Here is a 12465-nt window from a genome sequence, read left to right as displayed (position 1 = left end):
AAACCAGGGAAACAGAACAGCTCCTATTTTTGAGAATCCCTCATTCACCAGCAGCCATAACTTGCCAAAAATAAGCAGATGGAGAAGACATGCGTGCAAACTTCAGGACAGGAGCCTATTCAGTAGAGATGGCCATGATCCACACCCTCCAAGGCGGCCCATCGCCCCACCAACCCTATCCAGACTCCACAAACAGGTGGCCCTGCGTCAGCTCCCAAGGCACATTCCAGGCCCCCCAAATGCAGAAGATGTAGCAGGGCCCTAAAGGGTGAACTCAGAAAGGCCCCCGAGGGGGCTCCTTTCTAGCTGGAGACTCAGCTGATGCCCCTGGAAGTGAAGAAAACGCACACACAGCATCTCCCAGCTGGCCCATGGGCTCCCTCCCTATATTCCAAGGCTCTCCAGGAGGCCAGGGTTGGAAGGAAGCCCGGTCAGCATCTTACCATCACCCTTGGAAAGTAAAAGGGAAACTGACAGCCAAGAGGTGAGTGGCTTAAGACCTAGTCTTCTCTAGAAGCCAGGGCTTGGGGGCATTGGCAGGGGAGGCACGCCTGGGTGGCTCAGTGTGTTAAGCATCTGACTTTAGCTCAAGTCATGATCTCGTGGCTTGTGGTTCAAGCCCCGTGTCGGACTCTGTGCTGCCAGCTCAGAGCCTGGAGTCTGCTTTGGATTCTGTGTCTCCCTCTCTTTGCCTCTCCCCTCACTCATGCTCTGTCTCTTTCTCTCTCTCAAAAATAAACATCAAAAAATTTTTAAAAATACTTATTAAAAAAAAAAAAAAGAAGCCAGTGCTTGGGACTCCCCACCAGTTTCTTTTTTCTTTTATTGTGTTCCATTTCAATTATGCAATATTTCCCACGTATTAAAAAAGCACACTGGGGCCCCTGGGTGGCTCAGTCGGTTAAGCATCCAACTTCAGCTCAGCTCATGATCTCACAGTTTGTGAATTCGAGCCCCGCATCAGGCTCTCTGCTGTCAGCACAGAGCCTGCTTTGGATCCTCTCTCTCCCTCTCTCTCTGTACCTCCCCCACTCACACTTTCTCAAATATAAACATTATTTAAAATAATGTTATTTTAAAAAAATAAACTATTTTTTTAAAGTACATTAAATAAAGTCCACTTAATTCTTGCCTATCTTAAAATTCATGTAATTCATATTAAATAGGATCTATCACCTCATTTTGACAGACAGGTAAACTGAGGCACAGAGTGGCTCAGATCACATACTTAGCAGGTGGCAGAGCAGGGACTTGAGCTACAGGTCTGGATCCGGAGTCCAGATGTACTCACGGTGGCCTGGCTCCAAGGTGGACAGCCACTACCAGCTCCTTTCCACCCTGGACATGCATGCCACCACTCCTCAAGAGGGGAGTCCCCATTCCTTGAATTGGAGTTGGCCTTGGTGACCTAAGCTGGTGCGAGTGATGCTCTGGGACTCCTGACGCTAAGCAGCTTCTGCCTGGGACTCTTGGAACACACCCTCTGGGGGGATGCCAGGCACCATGTAAGCCCAACTGCTCTGGGTCCAGCAGCGAAAGGCACTCATTTATCCCAACTAAGCCTCATCTTCCAGCCATCACCACCAAGGCCCCAGACATGGGAGTGAAGATTCTGGAAACTTCCAGACTAAGTGACATACCACTTGAGTATCACCAAATGACCTCAGTCCAGGTCACAAAGAATAGAATCACCCAGCTGAGCCCTGCCCAAATCTCTGACCCACAAACCTACTCGCTCATATTCAATGCCACCTGCTGATCCTGCTTCAGGACAGCCATCTTGCAGGCCACCCAGCAATTCTCTCCTCTAAGTCACCACCCAAGAAGCTCCTCTGGGAGAGGCCTCCACCTATTCCCCCTCCTCTACACCCAGACCAGTAAGAACCCTCCTTCCTCACAGGGTACCCAGCCTAGACCCTCACTGTGGTACTGATCACACGATCCTGCACTGGCCAGTTGCTAAGTCTGCTCCCCACCAGGGCAGGGGATCCATCCTTCCTCTTCTCCCCCCGCAGCCCAGAACCCAAGAGGTTATGGACACCAATATCATTCCCTTTCTAGACGTAAGAAAATTTAATTTTGGAAAGCAGATGTAACTTGCCCATGGTCACGCAGCAAAGCCTCTCAAACGGTGCTGGAAGTCAAAGCCCATGGTGCTTGTTTCTAATGAAACACTGTTAGCTCCATGAGGATTAGAATCTAGTTACAGCCATGTCTTCAGTACCTAGGACAGTGCCTGGCATAGAAGACACTGAAATACAGAACAAAGGAAGGTTAGGTGGTCGTCTCTGGAGCAGCATACACCAAACCTGGCTGGTTACCAGGACCACCTGTGGTGGGGTTCTTTTAATGTTTATTTATTTTGAGAGAGAGAAAGAGAGCAGGAGCAGGGGAGAGGCGGCGAGAATATCCCAAGCAGGCTCCACAGAGCACAGAGCCCAATGCGGGGCCTGATCCCACAAACTGTGAGATCATGACCTGAGCCAAGACCAAGAGTTAGACGCTTAACCGACTGAGCCACCCAGGTGACCCTGGGGAGCTTATTAAAATATTGAGCCCCAACCTACCTAGTGAATGATAGTCATCCTCAGCCTCTCCAGGGAGAGGGCAGAACGGCGTTTAGTTAACAGAAGGAAAACCTACAGACGTGGATTTCAGGTGCCAAAATCTGGTCTCGTGCCCCTTAGAATGAGCTTCCCAAGAATGTTCCAGTAGGTTGTACTTTTAAAAGCCTCCCACGCTCAGTCAGTTGAACGTCCAACTTTGGCTCAGATCATAATTTCATGGTTTGTGGGTTTGAGCCCCACAAAGGGCTCTGTGCTGACACCTCGGAGCCTGGAGCCTGCTTCAGATTCTGTGCCTCCCTCTCTCTGCCTCTTCACCCACTGCACTCTGTCTCTCTCAAAAATAAGTAATAAACCTTAAAAAAAAAAAAAAACATTTAAAAAAACCCCCTGTGGATTTCTAATGATCAGCCGGGCTTGGGACCCACTGTCCACTCTCAGTATGGCACCCTGCATTTACCATCAGTGCCCGTTGCACACTCCCCAGGTCCCCACCTCCACCCCAGCTGCACCAGGTTTCTGGGCCACTTGGGAGGTGGAGTGTGGCCAAATGCAAGCAAAACTGGGGGGAAAGTCAGCTGCTTAAACACACGGGTGTTTTCAAAACAGGACTCAGGTTCTGTGACACCGGAGACATACCTGGCTACGAAGCCAGGAGAAAATTTTTGGAAAGCTGTTTAATCGAACTCACGGTAAGAGCCATCGAATGAAGAGCTACGCCAAGCTAGCAGAGGTGACCTGTGAACGGCCAAGTTCAGAACCCCACTGAGGTACAGATCAAGGCTTGGGAACAGGTACCGTCCTACCTCATGGGCTTTTGTTGGGTGCTGCCAAACTCCCCCCGAAGGAAGTCATCCTTCAGATATACCCTCTAAGAATAAAAGGAGCAAAGACAGCCCCCACACACCGCTGGTGGGAATGTAACAGGCTGCAGCCACCTTGCAAACAGTCCGGCGGCTCCTAACATGGCTACACAGAGTCACCACCACAGGACCCAACAACTATGCTCCTAGGCACAGACCCAAGAGGAATGAAGACACACACCCTCACAAGAACTTGTACACGGACGTTCCTAACACGAGTCACTGCAGCCATGAAGTGGGGACGGCCCAAAGGTCCATCAATGAGTGGACAAATTGTGGAAAATCCACACGAGGGATTATTATTCAACCGGACAAAGGAATGAAGCACAGACACGCTACAACGTGGATGAACCTCAGGGTCGCCATGCTAAGGGAATGAAGCCAGACACAGAAGGCTTCATATTCTAGAATTCCACTTACAGGAAGTGCCCCCAACAGGGAAATCAACGGAGACGGGAAGGAGACTCGCAGTTGCTTATGGCAGGGGAAGAGGGTGAGGGCGATAGGGAACAGGTTTTCCTTTCGAGGTGACCGCAAAGGTTCGAAACATGGTTGGTTGTGCAGACGCATGAATACACCAAAAACCACTTCACTGTTGGTTTTGAATTGGTGAATTGTATGGTATGTGAATTATCTCAATAGAGTTTTTGCATAAAAAGGAGAAAAACGAAGAAAAAAAGAAAAAAGAAAAAAAGAAAAGAAAAAGAAAAAAAAAATTTGCAGCAGCTGATAACAAAAAACTTGAAATCACCCAACTGTCCCTCTGGGGTGGGGGGGGGGGGGGTGGGGGGGGGTGGTCAGACCATTTCACGCAGCCAGATGTTATGAGGCTGTGAAAGCAGCAGGTAGACCAGTGGGATGATCAGAACCCACCTCCAAATGATCATTAAATTAAAAAAAGAAATCTGAGGGTGCTTAGGTGGCTCAGTTAGTTAAGTATACAACTTCCACCCAGGTCACGATCTCGCGGTTCGTGGGTTCCAGTCCCGCGTCGGCTGTGTGCTGACAGCTTGGAGCCTGGAGCCTGCTTTAGATTCTGTCTTTCTCTCTCTCTGCCCCTCCCCAGCTCACACCGTCTCTCTCTCTCTCTCAAAAATAAACTTTAAAACATAAAAAAAAAATTAAATTAAAAAAAAAAAAAGAAAGAAATCAAAGTGCAGAAGTTTAAGTAGTAAGGACCCATTCCTGGAAAAAAACATGACCCACGCATTTCACAAGCACAGAATACTCTAGAAGACAAAAGAACTTGGTAATGAGCTTGACCACCCTGGGGGCACAGAGTGGGACTGGGGAGGAGAGACATTTATTTATGAATTGTTTGATTTTTCCAAGCATATTTTAATTTTTCAATTGACATTAAAAAAAAAAGAGTCCATACAAAAAAATGCCAATTAAAGCAAGTCTCTGCAACTGAAAATTGCTTAAGTCTCCTTACTCCGTTTGTTGACAACAGCCTTAGAAGCTTTAGGAACTGAGCCAATTGCCCAATCTGAGGCGGGTGGGGAACGAAGACACCACCTCCCAGGACTGGAGCTTCATTTAAAAGCTCCAGAATATTCTGACACGCTCTGTCCCCGTGGAGCGAAGAGCGAAGGCCTCTGGTTCTGTGGTTCATAGTAAAACAAAACAGGCCTATCTGCCTACCAAGCCAGGATTCCTGCAGTTCTGTCACTTGGTCCTTACGAAGGCAGAGCAGGGCAGGGCGCTTGACCGGCAACAGAAACCAAAAGGTCCCCGATGCGGTCAGGCAGGGAGCACACCCCCGCCAGCCCAGGTGAGCCATCTGAATGTCATTTCCAAGTTGGCCCCTGGGGCCTCCGTTCCTCCCCTCCCCCCACCACCACGATTCTCTGGCTCAACTTCCCCCACCTACTCTAAACCCCAACAGAGACCCAGTCAGAACGGCCACACTTCCATTTCCAGAAGAATAAGACACCAAACCAACAACAAGCACAAGAGCAAGTGAAGGCAGGAGGGGCTACTCACAGAAGCCTTCAATCTTGTCAGCCGTCTTGCTCCAGGCCACCTGCCGCGTCTCCATGATCACCTGGACAGTCCTCCGCTCGGGGGTAGACTTACGAAAGCTGAACACGGTCATCACCGTGCCCAGCTCCAGGGTTCTCTTGATCTGACTCTTCTCATATTCAGGAAGGGTGTCCATGTTGACCATGGCGGTCATTTTTGGCAGAGGACGCGGTGGGAGGCGTGAGGGAACAGGACGCTGGAAAGGCAAAATAAAGGAGTAAATTGGGTTTTGGGAGGAGGAATTCGTTAACTAACGGCCAAAATCCTGTCTCACGCCCAACAGGAGGGGTTTTGGAAGATTCTCCAGGCGGGGAATCGTGGACCACTCAGCGCAGACAGGACGCACAGAGGTTGAAATACACGTGGAGGTGTGGGAGGAGCCCCTCTGACCTCAATGACTCAGCTGTCATCCCGGCTTTGAATAACCAAATCACTCCAGCCTGGCAGGGAACCCAGCCCTCCCACACTCTTCCAGGCTGTAGAGTATTTGAATAGCCAAAGCAGTCCAGGCTGGCTCCACTCCCCACCCCCAGCATCCTCTCTTCTGCCTAGATTTCCCTCCCCATCTAAGTGAACTTGAGAAGAGAAAAAAATACTATTAACTAAACCACTTCAAGAATGCGTCTGTGGAGACCGCTGCACGGAAACGGAGCCACAAAGACAGAAAACATCAGGGCCCAGCAGCCTCAAGTTCAAAGTTCAAGTCCCGGTGGGGCTTTCGGCCGACCGTGTGGCCTGGGCAGGCTGCACGACCTCTGAAAGCCTCGGTCGCATCCCTTCTAAAATGGGGTCGTGGGGACAGTGAGGAAAGCCTTCACTGTGATGCCACCAGCAGGACACTGGCCTTCTGCTCAGCACGCAGGTGTTCTCGAACAGCACTGATGCCCCCGCAGAGAAGGGTGCTGGGCCCCAAATCCTGGAAACAGCCGGGTCTGGTGGCATTCACACCTGTGTCCAATCCCTCAGCAGATGCAATTCATCTTCCCCAGTCACTCGCTCCTCCCAGGATCTCACACCTGGATTGTTCTAATCACCCACCTGGTCTCCCCCTTCTGCCCCAGCCCCCTCCAGTCCAGTCCAGACCAGTAGCTAGAGGCCCTGTTTCCAACAACATGAAATCATGTCACCCCCTCTGAGCAGCCGGCTGCAGTCACGCCCTGACCCCTCACTCTGCAGAGGGGAGTCAGATAGAAGGCTCTCTAGGGGCAGACCCTCCCCAAGCCTATGCTGTACTTCCACACTTGTGAAGGGGGAGACGTAACAGAATCTCGGAGGAAGTTCTTGGATTAAACCAGGTAGAGAGAGAGATCTTGGAGCCCTTACAACAATGACACAAGTCAATGCTCCCCAGATTTTGCTATCGCTACGACCGCCATCAATTTTTCCATGCATCTTCATTATTCACCACCCACCCCCCCCCCTCCCACCCCCCCCCTCCCACCCCCCCCCTCCTCCCACCCCCCCCCCCCCCTGCCCCAAATCCCACAGGATCAGGAGCCCACAGCTGTTACTCTGTAGAGAGGCAGGTGTTCAGCCAGGGCCATGCAGGCCTTCCGGAGGCCTCCTGCCAAGCCACTCAAAATCAGGGCCTCCGTTCCCTCATCTTAAAATGGAGGTAATACCAGCCTCAAGGGGCACTGGAAGGACTGGAAGCTACGATGTATGTACAGCCCCCAGCACTCAGCAGGGCCTCATAATATTCACCAGTCAGATGTTCAACATGTGGAGTGTCAACTCTATGCCAGGAACTGAGCTGGGGACTGGCATGCAAATGAGGCGAGGGGGAGTGGGGAGAGGCCCAGGCCTTGCCCTCTGCCCCCTTCTTCCCTCCAGCTCACGCCCATAGCCAAAGGCAGCTCCACAGGTATCTGGCAGCTGGAGATCAACTCATGAATTACACCTGCTCTCTGCCCACTTAGAAGCAGACCTGTCAGCTCAACCCTTACTTAGGACAGAGAAAGCTTCTGGGAGAGGAAGGGATCTGAATCCAATCTTTTCAAAAGGTAAAGCAGAAGGGAATAGTGTTCTCATCAGAGGAACAGCCTTAAGCAAAGGCCCAGCAGCAAGACAAGTGGGCCACAAACTCCGCCCAAAACGAGCCTCCTGCCCCATCACCCTGTAAGCCATGAGGGGGGACAGGGAGACCAGGTGCCTGGGGCCAGTCTCGTCCTGGTAAACCAGCTGTTTATTGGCTTTTTCCCAGGTCCCAGCACCTGCTATACCTGGTTTATCTCATTTATCTCAAGGAGAAATACCAGAGGTGAAAACACAAGTCCTGAGAGGGGAAATTACATAATCAAGGTCACACACACAAATGTGGCAGCACCAAGGGCAGAACCCTGGTCTGAATCCCACACCCTGACTCTGTTAGTACCCGTCTTGTGGAACTCAGAATCCCATGGCAGAATCTGGCTAGAAACAAGCTAATTTGGTAGCCCCTCATCCCTCTCAAGTTAAAGGACTTGTCCAAGGTCACACAGCTAGAAAGTGGCAGGAGCAGGATTTGCACCTGATCCCAGCTCTCACCATGCTGACCACCCTCAGCCATGCGCCTCTGGAGCTCCCTCCCAGGGCTCCAGGTCACCCCTTCCCACCTCCACCTCTGATTACGCCTGCCGGCCAGGAGCCACCAGGGCCCTCAGTTTTTTTCTGACTCTGGCTCTGAGAAGGGCTTGGACTTAAACATTCCCGGATTCTGGTCACTTCCAGCTGGGAAGCCCAGTGGACTGGCACAACTGTAAACATCACGTCTCCCCTGTTGCCTCTCGCCAGGAACTGGAAACAGGCCCTTATGGCCACAATGTCCTTGGACTCAACCAACAAGATCCAGCCAGCTCCCGACTCAGGCTCCCAGAGTTTGATGCTTCAGCAGCTAAGGCAAGGGGGTCTCCCAGGCCTTCTCCCCAAAGGAAGGCACCAGGCAGCAAGGACAATTCCCATTTTTCTTCTGCTTTCAAGAGAAAAAAAATGAAATAGCCTTGAAATCCCTTTTTCCTGTTTCTCATTCTCCCCGGGTAACTTTGCAAAAGGACTTACGGGGCCTGAGATTTAATAAGAGGTTTTGCCATTTCTACTTTCCACGTCCTTTCCATGCTTGAAATAAACTTCCGGGAGACAAGGACCCAGGACTAGGAAGCAGGGAAGTTTTCTTCTCTTCCCTGAGCTCAGAAGAAACGTTCGGCCCATAAAGGATTTTGTATAAAATCCCACAGGACAATTCTGTTGAGCTCTGCACACATTCCTGAGAGGTAGCTGCCCCTCTCCTGCAGCTGAAAGGAAGGAAGGTGATGCCGCATCTCACAGCCACCATCTCACACCCACCCTGCAGAAACTCATTTTCACTGGAGGGGCGGCCACTGCACCTAAGTGTGAATGAGCTCAACTCTCCTTTTTTGAGGAGACAACCTGTGAGCATCTATTAAAACATAAAACATGCATACGCTTTGAGGAGCAGTCACCTGTGTGCAGAAGGAAACACAAAGATATTCGCAGAAGCATTATTTGTAACAGAGGAAAAAAAAAAAAAAAACACAACTGGGAAGGAGGTCCCTTAAAGAAATAAGGAGACATGCACACCAAGGATTACTCAGTAACTATCAGAAACCATGGGGAAAATTTATAAGCAATTGGATCCAGAAAGATTCATGAAATAGATGGGGGGGGGGGGGGAGTTGCAAACCAGTAAGCATCATAGAATTATTTTTTTTAAAGGCTGCCTGCTTATAAATCCAAGGAAAGTGGTTACTTTGCAGGGGGGGGGGGGGTTCCCTGACTTTTTATTAACTTAAGTGGTAACATAAGGATGAGCTTTTTCTTGTGTTTTGCTGTTTTGCAAATTAATAAGTGTTTTCAAATTTTCTTACCGGCCATTTTCCACCAACTGCACCCAGCCAAAGGGCTATTCGTGGGGTGCCCGTTTTGCCTCTTGTAGAGAAGCCTCAAGGGCTCAAGGTGGGGGGAGGGGGAAGGTGTGTAGGAGGGGGAGATAGAGGTGGGGTGGGGGGACGGGTTGGTGGGGGCGGCAGCAGCGGCACTAGGCAATTTCGGCAGCAACGAAATCCTCAGGGAGTACTGTCCCCGCGCTGGTACACACCTTGGTAGCAGGCTAACTGCTGGGCCTGGCACGGGCTCCAAAATTGGTAAAGCCCTCTCTGCAGAAGCGTAGCTAAGGATAATGGCCAAGCCCCAGGCAGGGCCCTTAGCCAGAGGGTCAACCACGAGCCAGGCACCCTTTTCATAGACAGGCCTCAATTTTCCACAGCCCTGGAATGTACGTTTGGGCAGCCCCAGCATCCAGGGTAAGGAAGTTCAGAGAGGTTCTTTAACGTGCCCAGGGTCACACAGCTGGAACTGCAATTCAAATTAAGGTGATTAGCAAGGCCACCTCTTTCCTTGCGCCACGTCACCCCCCTCAGCCCGCCAGACTCTTTCCGCGTAGTTTAAGATCGGGGTGCTAGGAGAGCCCCTCCCCGTTCTCCGCAAGAATCCAGGCGCCAACCCCCCAGTCTAAATGAGACGCGGTTGCCCCTCGAATTCTTCCGCTATGGCGGTGATGACCTCGTTGGGATTCCAAAACATAACCAAGAAAACGCACAGACGAGCACACATAATTATGCACACACGCAGTTGTGGGGTGGGACAGGGAAACACGGATCCCCCCCAAACTCTCCCGGTTTCTCCTGGGTGAGGGCCGCGCCTTCCGTGGTATCGCGCCGCCAGGCACCCACCCACAGCCACCTGTGCAATACGGGGAAGTGCCTGGGGCCCGCCCGGCCGCCCGGACTCAGCGAGCCCCGGCCACAGACGCGGCCGGGAAGCGGCGCACGACCCCACGGCCACGGGAGCCTTGAACGCCAACGCCGGCGCGACCCTCCGACCGCCAGCCGCGCCGCATCCTCCGGGTTCCCATTCAAAGCCGGGGCGGTCCCCGGGCACCGACCGGCGAGGCGGCGCCGTTCCCGGTGAGGAAGTGGCCGGCGGCCAGGCCCCGACCCCCGCCCGCACTGCCCGGGCCCCGGGCACCGCGGACTGCGGGGCCCCCCGACGGCACGCCCCGCTCCTGCCCGCCCCGGCGCCGGACTGTCCGGGCGCGCGCGTCCCCCCCCCCCCCCCCGCCCCACTCCGCCCTCCCCGGGCGCCCGCGCGCGCTCCCGCCCGGCCAGGCCACTCACCTGGCCGAGCCCCGGCCGCGGGTCCCGGCTCCGGGCACTCCCTGCGGCGCGCGCCCTCCAACGCGGGCGCTGCTACTTCTGCTTCGGCCGCGGCCGCGCGCCACGTGACTCCTGGGGGCCGCCCCCCGCGCCCCGGCCCGCCCCCCGCGGCCTCCAGGCGGCCCTGCCCCGCCCGCCCGGGCCGCGCACCCGGACACCGACTCGGCGCCGGGGACCGTGCCTCCGCGGCCGGGGGAGAGGGAGCGAGCCGCCCCAGGCCCCCGGCGAGCCGGAGAGAGGGAGCTTGCAGGCGGCGGCGTAGCATTTATGGAGCGCCTGCTGCATTCAGGTGTTCTCCGTGCGTTTAACGAACTCCTCTTAATTGCCTGGAGTGGGCTGTTCCCGGCCGAATTTGAAATCGTCACCGAGGCTGCGCTGGTGTCACAGCAAGCACCTCTTACTACCTTGGGCAAACCACTTAAAAACACTCGGCCTCAGTCTCCCCATCTGTCAGACGGGATCAAAACAGTTTAAGAAACGTAGAACCGGAAATTGATGTCCCAATTTCCCAATGAGAAGATTTTTTTTTAATGTTTTTTTTTAATGTTTTTTATTTTAACATTTTATTTATTTTTGAGACAGGGAGACACAGAGCACGAACAGGGGAGGGGCAGAGAGAGAGGGAGACACAGAATCCGAAACAGGCTCCAGGCTCCGAGCGGTCAGCACAGAGCCCGACGCGGGGCTCGAACTCACGGACCGCGAGATCATGACCTGAGCCGAAGTCGGTCGTTTAACCGACTGAGCCACCCAGGCGCCCCATTTTAATGTTTATTTTTGAAAGACAGACAGTGAGCAGGGGAGGGGCAGAGAGAGAGGGAGACACAGAATCGGAAGCAGGCTTCAGGCTCCGAGCTGTCAGCACACAGCCCGACGGGGGGCTCGAACCCACAAACTGTGGGATCATGACCTGAGCCGAAGTCAACCGACTGAGCCACCCAGGTGCATCGAGAGTTTTTTTGGGTTTTTTTTGTGTTTTTAATGGCTCACTCTGTAAACTAAGTGTATGGAAGACATAGTCAAATGCCTAATTACTGTATTTAGTTGATTAATTTAGCTGCACATGCCAATTTGCAGTCACAAACCGTATGATGTAACTTTTTTTTCTCTCTTTTTTTTTAGAAATATGACTTTTCCATTCTTGGGTTTCCTGAAGCCATGTTATTCAAACTTTTCACGTGCATCTTTGACACAAGTGTCTTCTTGGCGATTCCAGCCAGCCTTAGGGTCACCTACAGCCTTCTCAGAGCACATCAGTTTTACTCCTAAACTGTTGAGTTAGAGCATTTTGTGAACTTACGGATGTTGCCCCGAGGGAACATGGTGTATCTGAAGTCACGTGTCACATTTACCGACTTCAGAAATCCATAGATTCATTTCCTTCCCTGCCCCATCTCAGGAATGTACCAATTACTGTTCACGGACAACTTACTGCAGTTTTCTAAAGAGATCTTTGAAAGACTTGTTATGACGTCAGCCACTTGGAATCATGGGGCCAATTTCCAAAAAATAACGGCTAACTCTAGGTTAAATTTCTTTGCCTTTTTTTTTTAAGTACTTCACCTTATATTTATTTCCATCAATCTTTTTGGCACTTGTATTTTGGTACCTGTTATAGAACGTGCATGAGCTATCAGCACAACTGCACGTATGTGCAATTTATTCTTACAAAATCTGCCTGTTATAGGGAAGCGTGTTCAAGCTCCTGCTGATGAAATGACACTGTGTGCAAGCAGCAGTTTTGGAGGCCACTCCTGGAGCCCTTGCTCCTAACCTCTGTCCAAACAGATGCTAATCCTGGCT

The 12465-nt window shown here is 52.2% G+C and overlaps 1 protein-coding gene across 6 annotated transcripts in view; it reads right to left on the bottom strand.

The window, feature by feature from the left end:
- The window catches only part of PLCG2 (phospholipase C gamma 2), a 156570-nt gene extending 145832 nt beyond the window's left edge, over positions 1-10738 (bottom strand). For all 6 annotated transcript variants that reach the window (XM_058706654.1, XM_058706656.1, XM_058706659.1 and 3 more), the window contains exons 1-2: positions 10624-10738; positions 5414-5648 (exon numbers count right to left, since the gene is read on the bottom strand). In XM_058706654.1, coding sequence (XP_058562637.1) covers positions 5414-5606 — 193 coding nt within the window. In that variant the 5' untranslated portion in view covers positions 5607-5648; positions 10624-10738. The remainder of the gene's footprint in view (positions 1-5413; positions 5649-10623) is intronic.
- Positions 10739-12465: the final 1727 nt, after the last annotated feature.

This window comes from Neofelis nebulosa, chromosome 17 (genome assembly GCF_028018385.1).
Source record: "Neofelis nebulosa isolate mNeoNeb1 chromosome 17, mNeoNeb1.pri, whole genome shotgun sequence".
Classification (NCBI taxonomy): Eukaryota; Metazoa; Chordata; class Mammalia; order Carnivora; family Felidae; genus Neofelis; species Neofelis nebulosa.
This window is presented reverse-complemented; position numbering and strand designations above follow the sequence as displayed.